Raw genomic sequence first — 20,932 nt, 5'->3', positions numbered from 1 at the left:
GGCACGTGCTGAGGGGTGCAGGAGGAGGTCAGCTCCCACAACATGGCTTGAGGCCACCTGCCCTTGTCCTGTCCCCTGCCATGCACCAGGTGACCTATGTAGAAAGCATCATCCGCTGCTGCAGCTTGGAGCGGTACACTCGTGTCCAGTCACAGCCACCCAACGCCCCCAGGTCCTTCTCTGCCCGACAGCTGCTCCGCCCCAGCCTGTAGTGCTGCTCGGGGTTGTTGTGTCCCCTGAGCAGGACTCTGCCCTTGGCCTTGCTGAACCTCACCCCGCTGGTCTCAGCAGGTGGTCTATCCCGTCACGCCGACCCCGCGAGCTCTGTATGTGCAGCTTACACCACCCAGCAGGGAGGGGCAGGTCACAACGTGCCCCAGCACGGTGATTCCCACACTCCCTTTCACCAGCCAAGGGGGAGATGAGCCGGCCAAGCAGTTTACCTGTCCTGGTGTTCTCAATGCAGCCGTACACAGGCAAAGCGATAACCCTGACCCTCAGGTCTTCCTCAGCGGCGGCATCGTCACGGGCAGCCAGGCGGCGATGGGCCAGCAGCGGGACCCTGCCCCCCTCATCCACCTGGAGAGCCAAAGCCCGTGGTGGAGCCGCTGACACACCCAGCACACAGCTGACACACCCGGCCCTACTGCTAGCGGCACCTCAGCCCCCACTGAGAGGCCTGCCCAGTCTCTGAAGTCTTTGCCCCATCCTCCCCTGGGCGCGTTAAGCACGAAGCGAGCTGGGAGGTGAGGAGGGAGGGGAAGAACAAAGCTGGGCTGGCTCCCAGGAGCAGCCTGCGTGCGTTTTATCAGGGCAGGAGGAGAGCTGGCAGGGTCACGCTGACCCCTCGGAAGGCAGGGCTGTGTGTCCTGGTGAGGAGAGGCTTCTGAAGGCAAGGGAGGGGAATGTGAAGCTGGAAAGGAGGGAGATCACTTCAAAGGGCTCTGATACAGAATCTGAAACATCAAGCCAAAGCCCCAGATGTTTTCAGACCTGCCTTCTGCTCTTCTTTTACACGAAGCTGGTGAAGTAAGGGGTGAAACACTAAAAAGGGGTGAGTCAGACTTGTTCCACTGATATCAAGGGGACACCCGAGGGAGGAACCTGCTCTGGTCTAGAACAGATGCCAGCAGAAGAGCTTTAGGGATGCAGCTCTGCCTCCTCTGGCCTCCAAGCAGTTTGCTAACCCTCTGCACCCACAGGATGGCACGTGCAACACCGTGTTTCCTCAGTGATTCCTCCCCCGCCCAGGAAAGCTGTTCCCTTCCTCACACCTGACATTCTCATCACTGTCCCCAGCACTGTGGGCAGCACTTACAGTGATATGGTCAGCAAAAGCGATGAGCGAGGGCAGGGGCTGGGCAGGCGTGATGGTGACAGTGAACATCTGCCTGTCCAGCCGGTTGTTATCGGCGTCAGAGACGGAGAAGTGGAAGATGTCAGTGACGGGCTGATTGCTGGTCTCAAATACAGTGGAGTAGCTGTGAGGGATGGAACACAACGTGGGTCAGGGCATCTCACTGACAGGCAAATACGCCTCACCCCTGTGTTCAGAGGGGAAGGTGCCTCTTCACAGAGTCACAGGGTTGGAAAAGCCCTTTAAGCCCCTGGAGTCCAACCGTCCCTGTACTGTGCTGACCCAGATCCCTGAGCACCTCATCTCCCCTCTGTTAAACACCCCCAGGGATGGGGACTCAGCCCCTCCCTGGGCAGCCTGTGCCACAGCCCCACAGCCCTTTCAGGGAAGAACTTTTTCCTAACATCTGAAAGACATCGATCTAACACTGAAAGAGGAGGGGGGACTCAGCTCCCAACCCACCTTCATGTTCATTCCCTGAGTTCTTTTAAATCATGGTGTTAGGTGTGGCTGACCTAAAGCAACACCATGACATTGCAGACACAGAAAAAAATCCCTGTCATATGAAGCTATGCCAACTACTGGTGTTTCACTTGATTCTGCACACAGGAAACACTCTCAGTTATCATCTCATGGGATACTGGAGCCAAGGAAGGAATAAACCCCAGTCTTTGACACGTTGTACTAACATAACGTAGCCTAGAGATCCCTGTGGAAAGGCCACTGGGCTTTTAGCTGGCAAGGCTTGAAGGAGGACAGCTCTTTTGCTACCTGATCCTCTGGCTGTTGATGTCTTCCATGGTGAAATTATAAACCTTGGAAAGCCCTTCGTCAGGAGAGCCAGGCGCTCGTAGGAGCGTGCCGTATGCAGGCAGAGAGATCAACTGGATCCTTATCTCTGAGTCAGCAGAATTGTTGTCCTAAGCACCAAGAAACAAACCAAATCAAGACAAGATGAGCTTTCCCTCCCTCACTGAAAAGGGAAGGGGGAATAAAATGTTTTCTAGGGAAATGTATCAAGGTAGCTGGGTCAGACCCGCAGCTGTACTGATGAGAGGAGGGTCGATGAGGCTGACGCTCTCAGAAGCTGCCACAGAATGGATTTTCATTCCCTCTCAGGGTGTGTCCCAGCATCACACCAACACTGGCTCCCCAACATGAACCTGGGATTCTGGGGTTTGAATGACTTTAAACATCTACTGGACCAGACTGTTTACGTGATATGCTGCTTCTGCCTCCAAATAAAGCCAGAGCTGGCAGAGGAAGTAGCTGGTATCACTTAGGGAACACAAGACCCTCTGGGATTACATCACATCTGTTTAGCGAGGCAGCCCACCTCTGCTTCAGTCCTACAGGGACAGCTTCAAAGCCTGGCTGGAGGAGAGAGCCCATTATCCCCAAAACTCAAGCTCTTGGCCAAGAGAGTGCAGCCAAGGGTCTGTGGGGGACAAGGAGAGGGGGCTGGTGGCGTTCCCTGGGCTCAGGACCAGCTGTGAGCTTACCGTGTAGGCGAGGTGCCGTCGGGAGAGGGTCACGGAGCCTTTGCTGGCCACTGTGGCTGTCAGCAGGCAGCCCGGGGCCAGCTGCGGGCCGCTGCTATCCAGCTGGGCCACTTCCACCCTCAGCACTGTGGTCACCGTGGTGCCACCGTCGGTGACGGAGATTTCCATGCTGTCCTCTGCTGCCCAGGAGCCATCGTGCACGTACTGCAGGGCGTTCCGAGTGACGTCCTCGTAGGTGAAGGTGTCACCTTCCCAGGAAGGAAACACACAAGTCAGAAGAACCTAACGCCCCAGTTCAGCAACAGGCTGAACCATGGACTAAACTGGCATTAAACCCATCCTCACAGGGATGGGAGTCAGGGAGACGTTTATTAAGGCAGCTGTATCTGCCAGGGGCATCTCCCTCCTCCGGGTCAGCGAAACCCCTGGGGGTTTAGACCCCCCTGTGGGGGGCAGGTGCTGACCCCTCTCCTGTGCTGAGGAAGCCTTCAGCTCAACTCACCCGCTCTCATGCGCTGCTGCACGCCCGCGCTGTCTCTGAGCACAACGCCGTGCCGGGGAGGCTCCACCAGCTCAAAGAACAGACCCTCAGGAGCCGTGTCTGCATCGCTCACGGCTAACTGGACCCCTGTGCCAGGAGGAGAGGAGCAGGGCTTCAGCACCCCCAGGCACTATGCAAGGAACGGCCCCTGCGTTTTGTGGTGTGTTCTCGGGAACGGAGTGAAGAGAAACCCACCCTGACTTAGTCACTACGTGAAAAGTCAAGTAATTCTGGAGCTGCCCTCGCCCCACAGCTTGCTGGTGGCCTGGAAACACGTAGTGCCCTGATGATGCTGAGGTGAGAGGTTGTAAAGGAGAATTTCCCACCAATAGGGCTCACAAATGGCAGCTGTGCAAACCCTCAGGCTATGAGAGTGGTTCATGGAGTTGGGGGAGAGCTACACAAACCCCAGAGAACCCCCTGACACAAGCAGAAAGTGGCTCATCCTAAACCACCCAGTGTACCAGAGCACACCAGTAACCCACGGTTCAGCAAGCACAGAGCAGCCTATGAGGGTAAAAGCAGAGGAGCAGCAGGTCCCTGGCCCTGCTCTCCACTGCCTCAGCCAACAAGAGCAGCCATACGCCAGAGGAGCCCCTCTGGATTCCCCTGCACTTTTCAGAGGCACCACAGCAGAGTCTTCCCAGTGGCTGCTGCACCTGCACAGCCACAGCTCCTGAGCTCAACCAGTAGAGGTGAGGCCAAGGCTCTCTCCTGCTCCATCAATGTGGCCTCCTGGCAATAAACCCCATGCCCCAGGCCGAGCTCCACACCCATCCCTTCCACCCTACTCACCAATGGTGGCTTTGCCCCCCTGGGTGACCTCCAGGAACGGAGCTGTGATCTGGAAGACTGGAGGCTGCTGCTCTGCAGAGAGCAAATGAATGACAAACGCCATCTCCGGGGTTGAGTGCTCTCCACCAGACACTAGACACAGAGACAAGCCACACCTGAGTGCAGGGATGTGTTTCCTGGGACTCACCTGGGAAATTCACCTGCCTGTATGACACCACCCCCCCACATCGCTGAGTTTATCCTGCCTCTATCTGTCTGCAGACATACAGCCACAATTCACAGCCACCAAGAGGACTGTTTGTCCCCAGCCCAAGCAATAACAGGCAATGTGAAGGGCACAAGGAGAAAAGCCCCTTTGGCCAGGGCAGAGAATGTGCTTCACATACCTGTGAATCGGAAGCTCACGGAGTCTGGCAGACCTGTCAGGACAAGGAGCTGCAGTCAGGACAAGGAAGCACTTACTGATGTGGATTTGAACAACTTCTGGAGAAAGCAGGTGCTGACACTCAACCTGCCTGGAGTCCACCCTCCCCAGGAGAGGAGCCTTCCTTCTTCCCTTGCCTTCACTCCCCGATGCCAGCGGAAGGCAGGGTGACACACAGACCTGCACCTGCCACGAGCTGTCCCTTCACCACACCATCCTGCACATCAACTGCTCACACATGCTTCAGGTTTGTCCTAGTTTTGCCCCTCTACCTCCTCCTCCAGAAATGTTTTCCTCTGATGGTACAAACCTTCCAGTATTCTGGCCAAATGGATTCTGTTCCTGGGCTCTAGTTGCAGCCTCACAGACTACACCACAGTGCAGCAAGGGTCTGAAGCACAGCAGGGACAACAGGTCCCAGCCAGGCAGCAGCAGATCAGCGCTTTGCCCAGCACAGCATCCAGCACTGGCCACGCTACGTGCCGCAGGCAACGCTGCCCTATCTGCTGGTGCAACCAATCCCCATCACCCACCAAGACCAAACCACGAGGGAAAACCCCTGTGGGAGTCACAAGAAGCAGGTGACCTCCTGCTATCCTCCTCCGAGCAGGTTCCTTCGGATCATTCGAGGCCCCTGCCCTCACAAGGATGGGCATAAGCATGAAGTCTCCCTTTGCTTTATATCAATAAACACATTGCTGGCTCTCTCTCCAGAGTGCAGTGTCCCTCTCACCTCCCCCCTGCAACACCCTACCCTCCCTCTGCTGCCTCTGGCTGCTCTGACAGCGGCTCCCTACCTGCGAAGGAGAAGGCCATGATCTCTCTCAGGTGAGGAGCTGCAGTCGGTGGCCGGTAAGCGATCTTGCCGTGGTTGATATCTGCCTGGGTGAAATACCTGACTGGGGAGAGAGGCCGGTCCCTGTGCTCCACGATCCCTGCAGAGGCAGAGCTGGGTATTAACAGGGGGTTAAAACAAGATACCAAAGGCTGTAGTTTCTTTGGCTCTCCCCACGTGCTTCCTTTTCACATTTTCAGGGGGTTCTGGAGGAGCCACAAGCCTGGAACTGCACTGAGAACAGGTTCTTGGGACATGAGACATGAAACACAGGTTCCTCCTCAGGCATTCCTACAAACACCTCTCCCTAGCCAGGTGGAAAGCAGAAAGCCAGGAGGTGCAACATTCAGCATACCCCAGACAAGAGTGAGAAAACAGCTCTGCAGCTCACTCCTAAACAAGAGGAAGAAATGGGGTTAGGAAACCAGGTGTCTGAAAGCCAGTGCAGGAGGGTGGAGAGATCAACAGATGCTTCTGCACAATGACACTGAGGGGAACAATCCGAGGTGCTGGGAAGCACAGCAATGAACTGAGCAGCAAGCCAGCACGTTCTGAAAGGTTCACTTGCCTTGGCCAGGAGGCAGAGGGACAGTCACGTTGAACAGGATTTTCTCACTGGGAATCTCCGGGTCTACAAAGGAGAGGTGATGGGGCTCAATCACTGTCACACGGTCCTCCAGCACCTCAATAAACACATCAGACCATGAGCATCAAGGCCAGAGACATGGGAAGGCTTCACCCAAAAAACGCATTGAATGAGAATCTGCTTTGCTGTGGTTAAACCTGAGAGAGTTGTGGAATTGAAAGGTCTAGTTCTTAATTCTAAAACTGTCTGGGCTGAAGGAAACCTCTCAGACTTGATCAGAAGGGGCCTATAAATCTAAGAAAGAGAGACAAACACCTCCTCCTTCATAAAACCACGAGCTGACCCCACTTTCAGGCTGCCCAGGAAAGCAGCAGTGTTTTCTGAGCACTCTGTCCTCCCTTGCAGATACACAACTTCCACCCTCCCAGATCGAGGAGCTTCTATTTTTGGACCTACAGCAACTAAGAAGAGATACAGGAGAATCAAATTTGATCAAAACCTCCCAGGATGAAGCTATCATTCATTGCCTGAGTGGCTCTTCTGGTACAGTCTGCTGTGGCAGGAGGAGATTTGCCGTCATTTCCACTGGCACACAGAGGAACCAGAGCTCCAAAGCTTTGATTTTTGTTTCAAATCCATCTGAAAACGTTGTGATCCCCCCCTGACAAGGTTATCATGAGCCAAAGGCTCGTTAATGAAACGACAGTGCTGCACGAGCAGACTGAAGTGCACAAAGGCTGTGACCCTGTGTGTGTTCATCAACCTGAACCCCGCGGAACCAGCAGCTCCCAGAAGCTGCTAACAGGTCACCTGAGTGAAGAGCAAACAGCACCTCTGTGTGTGCCCATGGGGTGGGTCTGCATGGGGGGCTGTGGCAGAGGGGGCTGCAGGGGCAGCTTCTGCAAGGGGCAGTGAGAAGCTTCCCCCAGCCCCACAGAGCCAACCCCGAGCCCATCAGCGCCGGGCACAGGCCCTGGGAATCACCCTGAGCAGAAACAACCAACAGCGGCCGCTTTGTGCCCCAGAGAAGGGGGTGAGAAGGTGGGAGAAGCTCTGCAGGCACCAAGGCCAGGGGAGGAGGAGGCAGGAGGAGAGAAAGATGCCCCAGCAGCCCCTGGAGAAGCCCATGGGGGAGCAGGTGTCCCCTGCAGCCCAGGGAAGAGGAAGGGGAGCAGAGGCCCCTCCTGCAGCACCTGGAGAAGCCCCCGCTGGAGCAGGGGAGACATAGGGAAGAGGCTGTGACCTGTGCTGGAACAAGCCCCTGGCAGGACCTGCAGCCCGTGGGGAGGGAGAGAAGCCCCCTCTGGAGCAGGTTTGCTGGGGGGCTGTGACCCCGAGGGGCCCTGTGACCCCGAGGGGCCCTGCGACCCCGAGGGGCCCTGTGACCCCGTGGGGCCCAGGCTGCAGCAGTCTGGGCCAGAGGGACTGAGAGACACTCTGTGGTTCTATGGCTGCCCCACAGCACTGACCCACACCGGGGCAGCTGGGGGGGCTGAAGCCCCTGGGGAAGGGACTCCCCTGGGAGCAGCCGGTGGAGGGCTGTCTGCTGTGGGTGGGACCCCACGGTGCAGCAGGGGAAGGGGTGAGGTTTAACCACCAAAGAGTCACCAAACTTCGAGTGCCCCACTGAGAAAGGTCAAAACAAGGCTAGAAGTGTGGGGAGACATCACATTTTGTGCTTGCTCTTCAGGCAAGAAGAGCCAGGCTAATTCCAAGGGAGCCTGAAGGCCGGTGAGCAGAGCTCAATCTTGCTGATCCAGGGAAGTGCAATTTCACCATGGAAAGATTTAAGGTTATGGTTGCTTCATAGTTGCCTCCAAGGCCCATTTGTCTCTCCCAGAGGCAGGACCTGCAGGTTGTGAGGTGCCCCTCAGTAAAAGGTATTTTATGGCACTGTTGAAGTTTGTGGTGTGTAATTAGCCATAAACCCAGCCCTGCCCAGCTCCAGGCATCCCTCCCATCAATTCTGTCAATAATGACAACCAGCAGTCAGGAGCAGAAAGATCCATTGCTGCTGCTGCTCCCAGTGGCAGCCTGAGCATGTTTTATTGTTGCCTGGGAAAGGTCACCACTATTTCAAGCCCTGACAAGGCTGCTGCATCACGGACACTTCACTGATCCCTCTCCCATTGCTTCCTCTGGTCTCTCCTGGTCCTACACCCAGCTGCTTCTGGCTGTGCTGGCTCAGGAGCCTCCTGCCTCCCCTCAGGACACTGCCCCCCAAGGACCCATTCCCCTCAGGGCTCTGCCATATCTACTCTCACACCCCACAGTGTGCTTTTGTGTGTCAGGGAGCGCCCAAGGGCACAGGATTTCTGTTTGGCAACACCCAGCACACTGCTGGCACCTCACAGGCTCTAAAGAAATCATCAGGAAGGAGCAATGCCAAAGATGACTGCATGCCACACTCAGCTTTGTAGGCCCAGCTCTCCTGCAGGTCCTCACCTCTGCCTGCCCTGTCATGTTCAGCTCAGGACTGCTGCTCAGTGGAGGATGTGCTGGTGTCCCCCACCACAGGCCTCACAGCCCACAGCAACGCTGTGACAACAAGGTCACACTGCTCTGACTCCAGCTGGAGCAGCTGGTGGAGGGCTGTCTGCTGTGGTGCAGCAGGGGAAGGGGTGAGGAATGGCCCCCACCCTGCCTAAGAAGGAAACCAACTGGTGAGGGACTGACCCAAACCCCCGTTCCCCAGTCCCTGCCCCTCCCTGTGCCACACTGGGGGAGAAGGGAGAGAAATGCTGGGTCAAGTTGGGTCTGGGAAGGAGGGAGAGCTGGGGGAAGGTGCTTTAAGGGCTGGTGGCACCTCTCATTCCCTGGCTCTGGTGTCACTGGGGGTGCAGTGCCACCAGCCAGAGTTCCTGTCCTCTGCCCCGTGCTGAGTCTGTCCTGCCCGTGACGCTGACTGTGGGATGGTCTCTCCTGCCCTGATCTCCACTCCTGAGCCTCTCAGCATCTCTTGCCTCCCCTGCCCAGCTGAGCAGGGCAGTGAGAGCAGCTTTGGGGGGTGTCTGCCCTCCAGCCAGGGACAAAGCACCCCAGGAAACCCTTGGTGTGTGGTGTGAGTTCACACTTACAGCCATGTGCAGCGAGGAGCCGAGGGAGAGCTGAGGGGCTCTGGGTGTCTGTGGGAGGACAGCAACATTGAACACGTGGCTTTTCAGGCTGGTTTGTGGGCTGGCAGAGCTGGACACCTGGGAAGGGAAGAACAGGTACCTGTCAGAGGACACCACTGTGTTCCTAGACTGGTTGCTGTAGGAGTGATTTCGCTCTTCACTGACATTCAGAGATACCTGGGTGTCATTTCCCTCCCTGCTGATCATTCCAGCCTCCCCCAGTGACCACCACAGTTCTGCTGAATTCTACAGCTTAGTGGGACTTTTCATCACAGGCACAGAAGAAAAATAAGGGGTTTTGAAAGCTTCTCCTCCCACACTCCAAGCGACCATGGGTTGTGCTTCAAGGTGAAAATAACCAGTGCTTTAATAATGGTACTGCCTTGGCAGTGACTGCCTGCCAGCCCAACAGCTGCCATGACAGCCTGCACTTGTGTTTCACAGAGACCCCATACAAATCTTCCACTGAAAATGGACATGGAAAGCAAAACATGTTCAATTTTCAAAATGTAACCCCCCAAAACCAGCCCCTGGAGATAAGCCTGCCAGTGTTCACACCAGTGCTGGGATAAGGTGAACACCCAACCAAACACATCTGAAATACAGCTGAAGTTACAGCTTCATCTTCCAGCAGGGCTGGGAGTCTGCCCTTGAGTTCAGTGGGGAAGGACTGCAGCACAGCTTAGCTTCAGGGAAAGGCATCTGAATGCATGCAAATGCACACTGTTGGAAACTGGATGGAATTAGTTTGCTGGACCCATTCTGAGCTGCTGCCATCTGAGCGGTAACAGCCAAAGCAGGGATGGAAACAGCCCCTCTCCACGATGTCCCAGTCCAGGGCTGGAGGCCCAGACAGAGGTGTTATGCTCTGCTGGTGTGCCCCAGGCAACTGCTGCTTCCTTTCTCAGTGGGGTTCTCCCTGCAGATCCTGCCACCACTCCAAGATGCTGAACCCAAACATTTAACTCATGGAAAATGCATGCTCTGTAAGAGGAATACAGCAATTAAGCTAAAGATCAGCTTGTTCAACACAGACACTCACAAATTCCTCGTTATCACTTATGGTAATTGCTTTAGAAATTCCCTTAATTGCCTCTCTGGAGCTGTGGTGATGCTGCTGGCTGGGGAACCGGCTGGAACGCGCACGGCGCGTGCGTGTTCACCTGGCTTCGCATTACAGAGGCCTTGAACCTCCCAAGCACACAGCACAGACCTGGCTGAGGGATTTTGTGGCTGCTGAACCCGTGGGGAGCTGGGATTTCTTTTAGAGTCACATCTTTTGGGGAGTATTTGTGGCTTTTGTGTGTTTGGAAGGAATAATGTATGGCCACAATTAAATTATTAGGAGGGTTGCTGGGTTTAGGGGCTTGCAGAGTCACACAATCACAGGGTTGGAAAGGACCTGTATGATCATCGAGTCCAACCATCCCTGTCCTGTGCTGACCCAGATCCCTGAGCACCTCATCTCCCCTCTGTTAAACACACCCAGGGCTGGGGACTCAGCCCCTCCCTGGGCAGCCTGTGCCACAGCCCCACAACTCTGCCAGGGAAGAGCTTTGCCCTCCCAGCTGAGCTGACCCTGCCCTGGGGCAGCTTGAGCCCATTGCCCCTTGTCCCATCTCCTGTCCCCTGGCTGCAGAGACCATCGCCCACCTCTCTGCACCCTCCTGGCAGGGCAGGGGAGGTGGGGAGAAGGTCGACATGGTGATAAGGATACAATGAGGAGTACCTGGAACTGGAAAGAGTCGCTCTCTACTTCAGACCCAGAGTGCCTGTACCACACAACGCCCTCGTTGATGTCTTGCTGGGTAAAAGAGGTTGTGGGTGAGGCTGCTCTTCCATCAGGCAGACGCTGCCACGAGTCTGCTGGGCCATCTGCTGGCATTGGGACCAGAAGCACCACTTCACCTGCAAACAACAACGAAGAGCAGCCGGGGCTCAGCTTGTGAGGGAACAGAGAGCAAGAGGTGCCTTCTCACCAGCCCCTGGCCAAGGGCAGATCAAGGCACTCTGGGCAGAACACAGAAGAAACACGTGGTCGAGTAAGGAACAGGAGAGGCAACTTCAACCCCCCAAATGTCGTTCTGCCCACTGAGCAGCCCCCTTCAACCTCTCAAGGTGCCTGGTTGACAGACTGAGTGGGAACTGAGAGGCAAAGACCTGCCTCACTCTGTGGAGCTCCCGTGAGGAGGGACACAGTCAGGGGCCAAGAGCAGCACAGCAGACTGTCTGCCCTCCCCTCAAAGGTACAGACTCAGTGTGGGGTGCTGAAAGGCACGGGCTCTGATCCTGGTGGATCCAAGGCAGCTTTAGTAACTGAGCGAACCTTCCTGCCCTCCCATGGCCGAGGCAGCAGCCTCCAGCCAGGCTCCAGGACTTTTCATTACTACAAGAACCACAGCATTCCTCTACAAAAGGTTGTCCCACCTGGGGGACTCCTGCTGTGCAGGGTCTTTCCACCATGCCACCTCCCTCTAAAAGAGGCACAGATTTACCTCTCCACACAACCCCCTGTCCTGCTTTTCCTCTGGCTTTTGCAGCCCTTTCCCAGGACCCTCTGCCCTTTCCCACACCCCAGCATCAGAAAGCAGAAGTGTCTTCTCAGAAATGAATACCCAAGGCCCTCAGCAGGGACAGCTCGGGGATGTTCTACCCCCAGAGTCTGTGATGAACGTTGCACATGTATTTTCTGAGCAGGCAGCACCCCTGGATGGGTTACACACACTGAGGTGCAGCTTGGGCACGCTCAGGCCATTTACTGCACTCTGAGGGCCACACAGCTGCCTTCCAGAGCAGCCTGGCACATTCCAGCTCTGCTGTCCCATTGGTTTGAAGAGGAGGGGACACCTGCAGCGCTTGTCACCGGCTCCTCGACCTGGCCAAGGAGTGTGGGAGGTACTGGGGGTTCATGGGGATATAAAACCAGAGAGAAACCAGGTGGAGAAGGGAAGACATCATGTGTGGAAGGAACAGGAGCACAGACAGGAAGGTGATGCTCAGCATCACCGGTTTCCTCACCAGAACTGTGACTTAAAGAAAACAGGTATTTGTGCTTCTACACAATTACAGCTTCACTTTTAATTAGCTGAGCTGGCTGAAACGAGAGGATCCCTGGACCAACACCAGCACTGGTGTCTGCCTTTTGCCAGAAGGAGCCTGGTTTCCCTGACAGCTGCCAGCACCTGATGGAAACATAGATTATGTTCCTTTTGCAATTAAGAAGTAATTAATTTGTATCCCCCCCCTTCAGTTTTCTGCAGATGAAGGGCTGTCTTCTCCTTTTTAATAAGCATTTACATGAAAACAAGCTTTATTTTCCCCTGAGGAGCTTGTCTCCTGCTGTCTAACCCTAAACAGCATCTTTAATCCTGCGTCGCCTTAATTATCTCTCCTGTAATTAACTGCAATAACACTAATGGGTTTATAGCTGCAGGTGAGGAAGAAGCAAGAGGAATGGATGATCTTCAAAATTTTGTCTAAAATGGTGTTTCACAGAAAGGGGGGAGGGGAAAATAAGACATGGGGATGTAGAAAGCGGGTCCTGAATCAAGAGCTGGGGCCTTGTCTGCCTGTCTCAGTATCTGACTGAAGGGAAAGGTATTCACACCTGCAGAAAAGAGCTAATTTGATTTTTAGATAGGAAAGGGGGGTTGGACTCGACGATCTTCTGAGGTCCCTTCCAACCCCTATGATTCTGTGACAGCAAACCACTTCAGAACTAGCTGCTGCATCCAGGCTGACCCAGCCCAACTCCCTCAGCCTCTATCCCTAGGGGAGCTGCTCCAGCCCTCTGATCACCTTCGTGGCTCCTCTGACCCCTCTCCAACAGCCCCACAACTTCCTTGTGTTGGGCCCCAGCTCTGGACACAGGACTCCAGCTGGGGAGGGCAGAGCAGAGAGGGACAATCCCCTCCCTGTCCCTGCTGCCACCCCTCTGCTGATGGAGCCCAGGATCCCATCGCCCTTCCCAGCTGCAGGAGCCACTGCTGCTCATGGGAAGTCTCTCCCCCAGCAGAGCCCCCAGGCCCTTCTCAGCAGGGCTGCTCCCCAGGAGCTCTTCTCCCAGTCTGTACCTATGTCTGGGATGCCTCTGGCCCCAGTGCAACACCCCACACTCTGCAGTGTTGAACCTCATTAGGTTCACCCAGACCCACCTCTCCAGCCTGCCCAGGTCCCTCTGGAGGAGACACGAGCTATAAAGCGCAGCCCTAGGTGTGGGGTTGCTGGTGGAAGCCGCTACTCTGAGAGATGAGACCAGAACCTCTCAGAAGGGTTCTGGAGACACCAACTCACCATTTTCTGTCTCTGGACCCCACGTGGGGTGAAAAAGCTGCTTTTGGCCAGCCAGCCCCCAGAGATCTTTACCGTGTCTCGGCGGGTGCTGGGCGATGCTGTAGGTTATCTCGGAGTCACGGGCTCCAGGGAGCTGGGCGTGCAGGATTGTCCTGGAGAGCTGCAGCATGCCTCCCTGGGGCACCCACACCAAGGAGTTTGTCACCAGCTGAGGGCTTCTGTCACTCTGTGCAGGGGACAGCAGGACAGGGCTGAACTGATGGAGACTTACAAGTGAAGAGGATCAAGCAGAATATTATGGAGTTTCTTACACAACCTGTGGAAGAACGTCTTCCCAGTGAGGGTGAGGGAGCACCAGTGCTTCCAAGCAGTTTGGTTCTGGTGTGGTGATATTGTCTATGACATTGTTGTAGAACTTCCACCACAAGTATGGTACATATTTCACACCTTTGGCTGGGGTTTGTTTGCTAACACAGGGCAAAGCAGGGCTTTTTCCTACTGTTCCTGCTATAACCACTAGAAAATTTAACACCGAGGGTCACCTCAGGTCCAAATCACTGGCACAGGCTGCCCAGAGAGGTGGTGGAGGCCCCATCCCTGGAGACACCCAAGGTCAGGCTTGCTGGGGCTCTGAGCGCCCTGCTCTAGTGAGGATGTCCCTGCTCACTGCAGGGTGGGACTAGATGGCCTCTGAAGGTCCCTTTCCACCCAGCACACCCTATGACTCTGTGTGAGCTCTGCAGCCCGTGGCTCTGCCTGTGAGGGCTCCCGTGGGCGGGCGTGCGTACCTCGGGCGCGATCCGGACGCGGAACAGGACGTTCTGGACGTGGTGCCCATCGCTCACTTGCAGCACAGCTGCATCCTCCTGGGAGTCGGAGCCGTCGTGAGCGTAGCGCAGCGGCCTGGCAGCAAGGCCATGCAGGCGGAACACGCGGCCGGCAGCAGCTGAGTGCCCCCCCGCAGGGGTGAGCAGCCTCCCGTGGCGTGGGGGCTCCAAGACCCTCAGCACCAGGTCCTCAGGGTTGTCACTGTCTCTCACGCCAAGCAACTGCTCTGTTATAGCTCCGGTTTCCCCTCTGTGGACAAGCAGGGGCTCGTTTCGGAACACATACGGGGCCTGAAACACGAAGGCAGCTCTCAGGTGCTTGCTCAGGCTTAGAAATCTGCTCACGATTGAAGGACAGAAGGAAACATGTGGGGTTAAGGAAATCAGCTCCCTTCATCCCTGGAGATCTGGCTCTAAGCAGCAGGGAAACTCCTTCCCCCCCTCAGCAGGCAGACCTAACAATATCTATCAATTCAGAGCATTCAGTTACTGAAAGAAGAGTTGTGCCATGGCAAGCTTGGGAGAGGAGAGGAAGGAAGGTCCATGCACAACAGCTCTGCTGGATGACCCAGTGTTGATGCTGAAGAGTTATGCCTGTGGGTAACGGGTCTGGGGTGGGCTGGGGATGCAGACACACCCTGAGAATCACCTACAGCTTTGAGAACTTCAGACATATCTGAGTGCTGGTGCTTAAACCTGCTCAGAATGAGTGACAGAGAGAGGGAAAGGGAAGCAAGGCAGAGCACCAGGAGCAGGGAGAAGGGCCTACACAGGACAGCGACAGCAGCGAGCCAGACCCAGAGGCAGAACTGCCCTCAAGGCTTCCACTTGGAACTGAGTCACTCAGCTGGCACTGAAGGACCTGCTTTTGCTGCTCTCAAACCCAGGAGGGCCACCTCAGAGACAGCAAAACAGGGTGTCCTCAGCACCACCATCTGCAAAGACTCCACAGACTCATCCCCCCAGGACAAAGCTCAGCTGGAGCCCAGGTTCCTGCTCCTTTGAAAGAGTTCTTTAGCTCTTGAAATGAGTTCTTTAGCTATTTGGAGAAAGTTTAGATCTGGGTCTCTATCGATCCAAATCAACATCCTCTGCTGCAGGCAGTGCCCTGCCTCAGGGGGAAGCCATCCCACAGAGGCAAAGTCAAGGCCCAGGGAGTGCTCATCAGCACACTAACTGCTGCCACCTCACCTGTGAACAACTCCTCAGGGCTATTGAGGGCTGGCAGGCAAAATTCCTGTCATTAGACCCCACTTATGTATTCTGGGGCAGCGACTGCAGCTCTTACTTAGGCCAGTGTCCTACTGAGGTAAACAAGAGATCAGACCCAGCAGAGATCCTGGCACCAGCCAGAATCAATCCTCCCACAGTGGGATCAAAGCTGCCCAGTGTGCCTTAGAGTAGAGGACAAACTGGAGCACTTCTCCTTCCCAGGAGTCAGGGGATGACTCATATGGAATAGAGTACAGACAACCCAAGTGTGATTGCAAACCCCACAGGAACTCCTGGCTCTGCAGCCAGCCCCTCCCCAGGAGCCTGACCCTGAAATGCACAAGCAGTGACACGTCCCACGATCCTCAGAGCCACATCAGTTACGTGTCTCAGGAGGAGCTGTTTCCCCCCAGGAACACTAATGACATTCAACAGGAGCCCCCCCAGGCCCCCAGGGTGGTACCCAGTGAGCAGCCAGCAGCTCACCCCGACTGAGCTGCTGCCACATTCCCACTGCAGGCAGCACCCGACAGCACCTGCACCCTCAGGCACAGCCACCCACCCCTGCAGTGACCCACAGTCATCGAACCACTGGGCTGGAAGAGACCCTTTAGATCATCAGTCCAACCACAGGCTGACCCTGCCCAGCCCACCTCTAGACCCTGTCCTTCAGCACTGCATCCACACGGCTTTGGAACCCCTCCAGGGACGGTGACTGCACCACCTCCCTGGGCAGCCTGTGCCAGGGCCTGACAGCCCTTTCAGGGCAGAAATTCTTCCTGAGATCCCACCCAAATCTCCCCTGGGGCACTCCCCTTGTCCCATCTCCTGTCCCCTGGCTGCAGAGACCATCGCCCACCTCTCTGCACCCTCCTGGCAGGGCAGGGGAGGTGGGGGAGAAGGTCTCCCCTCAGCCTCCTCTTCTCCAGGCTCAACACCCCCAGCTCCCTCAGCTGCTCCTCAGAGGATTTGCCCTCCAGCCCCTTCCCCAGCCTGGTTGCCCTTCTCTGGACTCGCTCCAGGACCTCAATGTCCTTCCTGGAGTGAGGAGCCCAGAACTGAACCCAGCACTCGAGGTGCAGCCTCACCAGTGCCCAGCCCAGGGGCACAACCCCCTCCCCAGACCTGCTGGCCACACTATTCCTGTCAGAAAAGTAACAACAGTTATTGTTTCCACAACAGCAGCACGAGAAGCACAGACACTGGACCGTACCACCAACTCACCCAGAAGGGCTGAGCAGTTTGAGAGACGCTTTGAACAGCTCATGCTGATTTAAGTCCCAACTCTCCCAGACTGCCACAGCATCCTACACAGGGATCCACCCTGCCCGAGCGCCCCAGGTCCAGTTCTCCCCCAAGACTCTCAGCTGCCTCTCAACTAAGCGTGAGCTGAGTCTCATCTGCCCCACCTGAACTCCAGGGAGCAAGTTCTGCCTGGCTCCAGCAGAACCAGGGCTCTGAGCAGTGCAAAAGGTGTGGCTGTTTCCAAGCCTGGTCACATTACCTGGGTTGAAAATGCCTGGATGTTGATGACCTGAGGGTGGGAGAAGAGCTGCGGGTCGCTGACCTTCAAGGAGAGCTGTCCTTGCCTAAACAAGTCACCAAGAAGCCAAAACAGAGGATAACAGGAATTAATGATGCATCCTGCAGGACTCAGTAACAATTACTATATCCCATGTTAGGGAGAAAGGACCAGCTTAGGGAGAGGAGCTCCAGCTCAAGGCTCTTCAATTACTTTCTCAGAGTATCTTTTTCTTAAGATTCCCAAGAGTCAAAACACACAATAAATACCTTTAGCTAAGCAGTGACACACCCTCATTTCCCTTTCCCATGTGGGATGGTGTCTCCAAGGTAACACATCGATTCTAAACCTCAGTTATTTCACTGCTAGAGAAAAAAGTGGCTTGGGACCAGCAGCTCCCATTGCTCAGCACTTGCACTTCCCATTTGTGTCTCAGTAACACACCCACTAACCCTGGATGTGGAGCAGCTGCGTGTCTCCAGACAAGATCCCAACATTCTTCTGGGAGTTGCAGGCAGAGGGGAAGGAAAGCCTGGTACAGAACCACGTGCTTTACATCTGGTGAGCTTGAGCTAAGCCTTGGCATCAGAGGGACACTGAAAACAACACATCATAGAGTGCCCTGGTATCCACAGGCAGGAATGCAGAACAATCCCACAGAGGCCAGTGCAGTTCCCAGGCTTTATGGGGATGTCAATCAGGTGTAAAACTTGGCAGGGTGGCTTATTGCCTGGCAGCAGGAAAAACCTGCTTCCTTGCAACAGGCTGCCAGCTACTAATCACCACTAATTATCCCAGGACACTAACAGAGCTCATATTGCAGGCAGAGAAGCAATGGCTGAACACAGGTTGTGCTGCAGAGGACAGTGGTGACATCATGGAAGCATCTTCCTGACAGCATCAGCTGTTGTAAGCACAAGACCCCTGAAGAGTCCCCTAAGGATGAGACAGGCTTCTGCATCCCCAAAGCACAGCAGGTTTTGTAGCTGGATCCCAGTGGCCTCTTACACCATAAGCAGAGAAGTTTCATAGAATCAGAGTGCTTTGGGCTGGAAGGGACCTCAGAGATCACCCAGTTCCAACCCCCTGCCATGGGCAGGGACACCCTCACCAGCCCAGGGTGCCCAAAGCCCCATCCAACCCGACCCTGAACCCTGCCAGGGATCCAGGGGCTCCCACAGCCTCTCTGGGCACCCTGTGCCAGGGCCTCCCCACCCTCAGAGGGAAGAATTCCTTCCTAATGTCTAACCCAACCCTGCCCTCTGCCAGCTTGAAGCCATTGCCCCCGTCCTGTCCCTGCACTCCCTGGTGACAGCCCCTCTCCCACTCTCTTCTAGGACCCCTTGAAGTACTGGTGGGCCAACATTAGGTCTCCCTGGGGCCTTCTCTTCTCCAGGCTGAACCAGCCCATCTCTCTCATCCTGGCTTCACAGCAGAGCTGCTCCAGCCCTCTGATCATCTTCATGTCTCCTCTGGACTCGCCCCAACAGCTCTACATCTTTCCTGCACTGGAGACCCCAGAGCTGGACCCAGCACTGCAGGTGGGGTCTCCCCAGGGCAGAGCAGAGGGGCAGAATCCCCTCCCTTGACCTGCTGCCCACGCTGTCCTTGCTGCAGCCCAGGACACAGTTGGCCTTTTGAGCTGCCAGTGCAATATGCCAGCTTACACTGAGCTGGTCAGGAACCAGCACCCCCAAGTGCTTCTCCTCAGGGCTGCTCTCCATCCGTTCCCTGCCCAGCCGGGAGTTGGGCTTTTGCACCACTGTTCTGTGGCACAGTGTAAGTGTGCTGGGAACCCCTTGAGCAGCAGTGAGCTGCAGTGAGCAGCAGTGAGCTGCAGTGAGCTGCAGTGAGCAGCAGTGAGCAGCAGTGAGCTGCAGTGAGCTGCAGTGAGCTGCAGTGAGCTGCAGTGTGCAGCAGTGAGCTGCAGTGAGCAGCAGTGAGCTGCAGTGAGCAGCAGTGAGCAGCAGTGAGCAGCAGTGAGCTGCAGTGAGCAGCAGTGAGCAGCAGTGAGCAGCAGTGAGCAGCAGTGAGCTGCAGTGAGCAGCAGTGAGCTGCAGTGAGCAGCAGTGAGCAGCAGTGAGCAGCAGTGAGCTGCAGTGAGCCGCAGTGAGCAGCAGTGAGCAGCAGTGAGCAGCAGTGAGCAGCAGTGAGCTGCAGTGAGCAGCAGTGAGCAGGGAGCAGCAGTGAGCAGCAGTGAGCAGCAGTGAGCTGCAGTGAGCTGCAGTGAGCCGCAGTGAGCAGCAGTGAGCAGCAGTGAGCAGCAGTGAGAATGTTCCCAAGGAAGGAGGGGACTCCCTTATGGCCTTACCTGCTGAGGGTAAGGCCATTTCCCCACACTCACCTGGGCTCCTCCTTGCTGTGCACAAAGCGCACTCTCCTCTCCTTCACGTCCTCACAGCTGAAGTGGGTCCCTGCACCCAGCTGCACCTCCTTGCCCCCGGCCGCCAGCACCAGCCGCCCGTTGGAGGGAGCGCTGTGGACGTGGAGCAAGAGCTGCCCGGTGTCCCCAGCCAGGTCACACACACCCAGCAGGGACAGGTCCAGGGGCTCTACCCCACCAATGCCCACTGTGAGGGTGCTGTTCAGGGGCAAGCTCAAGGCAGGCTTGCTGGCTGAAAAGGAAGGAAAGCCTTACTGAATGAGTGATGGGCTGGGTTAGCATCTCACCTGGCACCACCAGCCTGGGCTAACAGAGCAGAGCCTGATAACACCCTCCATTGTCAACAGAGAATCATGAAGATTTGCAAAGGCCTCCAAGATCATCTTGTACAACCATCCCCCTGCCACCCACTAACCCACGTCCCCAGTACCTCATCCAGCCTCTCCTTGAACACCCTGGGGGACGGTGACTCCCCCACCTCCCTGGGCAACCCCTTCCAATGCCCAACCGCTCTTTGGGAGAAGAAATGTCTCCTCATTCCTGACCTGACCCTCCCCTGGCACAGCTCACAGCCATTCCCTCTGCCCTGTCACTGGGTATCTGTGAGAAGGGGCTGAGCCCCAGCTCCCCACAGCCTCCTCTCAGGGAGCTGGAGAGAGCAAGGAGGTCTCCCCTGAGCCTCCCCTCCTCCAGACTGAGCAGTCCCAGCTCCCTCAGTCTCTCCCACCACACTTGTGTGCCAGACCCTTCCCTGGCTTCCTTGCCCTTCTCTGGACACACTCTGAGAGGCCTGGGCAAGTCAGCTCCTATCCAAGTTCCCCAAAAGCCAGGAGACACTGGCCTGCCCTGCAGAGGGACTAGCAGAGCTTCATGTAGAACCTTAGAAAGTGCTGGAAGCCTGACAGCTCACTTGCTCTGTTCTGAGATGCTCACCTTCTTCACACTCTCTGGTCCCCGTATTGCCATGGAAGCCCTGGCCGCAGGCAGGAACGCAGATCCTGTTCTTCAGAAACGTGGTGCTGTCACAGAGGTGGCACAGGCTGGCACTGTCACACTCCAGGCACCCAGGAGGACAAGCTGTATGGGATGGAAAGCACAACCCCACTGAGACACTGCCAAAACAATGCACTGCTGGAGCAGAGAGCTGTCGTGGGGTCGGGACAGAGCCACCACCACAGTCTGTGCCTCACCTGCCCAACACAAGCAAGAGAAAAGAAGGGGCTGAGATAAAAAGAGTTGTCAAGAAGCTAAGTGTTACACCACTTGGACAAAAACACTCCACATACACATTCAGGTCCCATACAGTCTGTTAACCCACAAGTACAGACTCACAGAGCTGTAGGGGTTGGAAGGGACCTCCAGAGATCATCGAGTCCAACCCCCTGAAACAACTGAAACCTTTTTAAATGTGGGGTTTTAACACCTGTTTTCCTATACTGGGTGTGTACACACACACCCCCAGACCTCAGGAGCCATCTCCCCTGAACCTCATTTCTTCTGAATTAGGTATGTCTACACGAAGATACAGCCTGTTTCCAG

The 20,932-nt window shown here is 55.9% G+C and overlaps 1 protein-coding gene across 1 annotated transcript in view; it reads right to left on the bottom strand.

The window, feature by feature from the left end:
• FRAS1 (Fraser extracellular matrix complex subunit 1) overlaps positions 1–20,932 on the bottom strand; it is a gene marked incomplete at both ends in the record, with an annotated part of 117,425 nt that overhangs the window by 26,209 nt on the left and 70,284 nt on the right. Inside the window, 16 exons of the mRNA XM_084264163.1 lie at positions 444–579; positions 1,319–1,481; positions 2,129–2,277; positions 2,860–3,107; positions 3,362–3,487; positions 4,196–4,327; positions 4,582–4,614; positions 5,417–5,554; positions 6,023–6,137; positions 9,118–9,234; positions 10,886–11,064; positions 13,522–13,675; positions 14,238–14,567; positions 16,993–17,077; positions 19,355–19,625; positions 20,327–20,470. Of these exons, the coding sequence (XP_084120289.1) occupies positions 444–579; positions 1,319–1,481; positions 2,129–2,277; positions 2,860–3,107; positions 3,362–3,487; positions 4,196–4,327; positions 4,582–4,614; positions 5,417–5,554; positions 6,023–6,137; positions 9,118–9,234; positions 10,886–11,064; positions 13,522–13,675; positions 14,238–14,567; positions 16,993–17,077; positions 19,355–19,625; positions 20,327–20,470 (2,520 nt within the window). The remainder of the gene's footprint in view (positions 1–443; positions 580–1,318; positions 1,482–2,128; positions 2,278–2,859; positions 3,108–3,361; positions 3,488–4,195; positions 4,328–4,581; positions 4,615–5,416; positions 5,555–6,022; positions 6,138–9,117; positions 9,235–10,885; positions 11,065–13,521; positions 13,676–14,237; positions 14,568–16,992; positions 17,078–19,354; positions 19,626–20,326; positions 20,471–20,932) is intronic.

Source organism: Gallinula chloropus (genome assembly GCF_964237585.1).
Source record: "Gallinula chloropus genome assembly, chromosome: 4".
Taxonomy (NCBI): domain Eukaryota; kingdom Metazoa; phylum Chordata; class Aves; order Gruiformes; family Rallidae; genus Gallinula; species Gallinula chloropus.
This window is presented reverse-complemented; position numbering and strand designations above follow the sequence as displayed.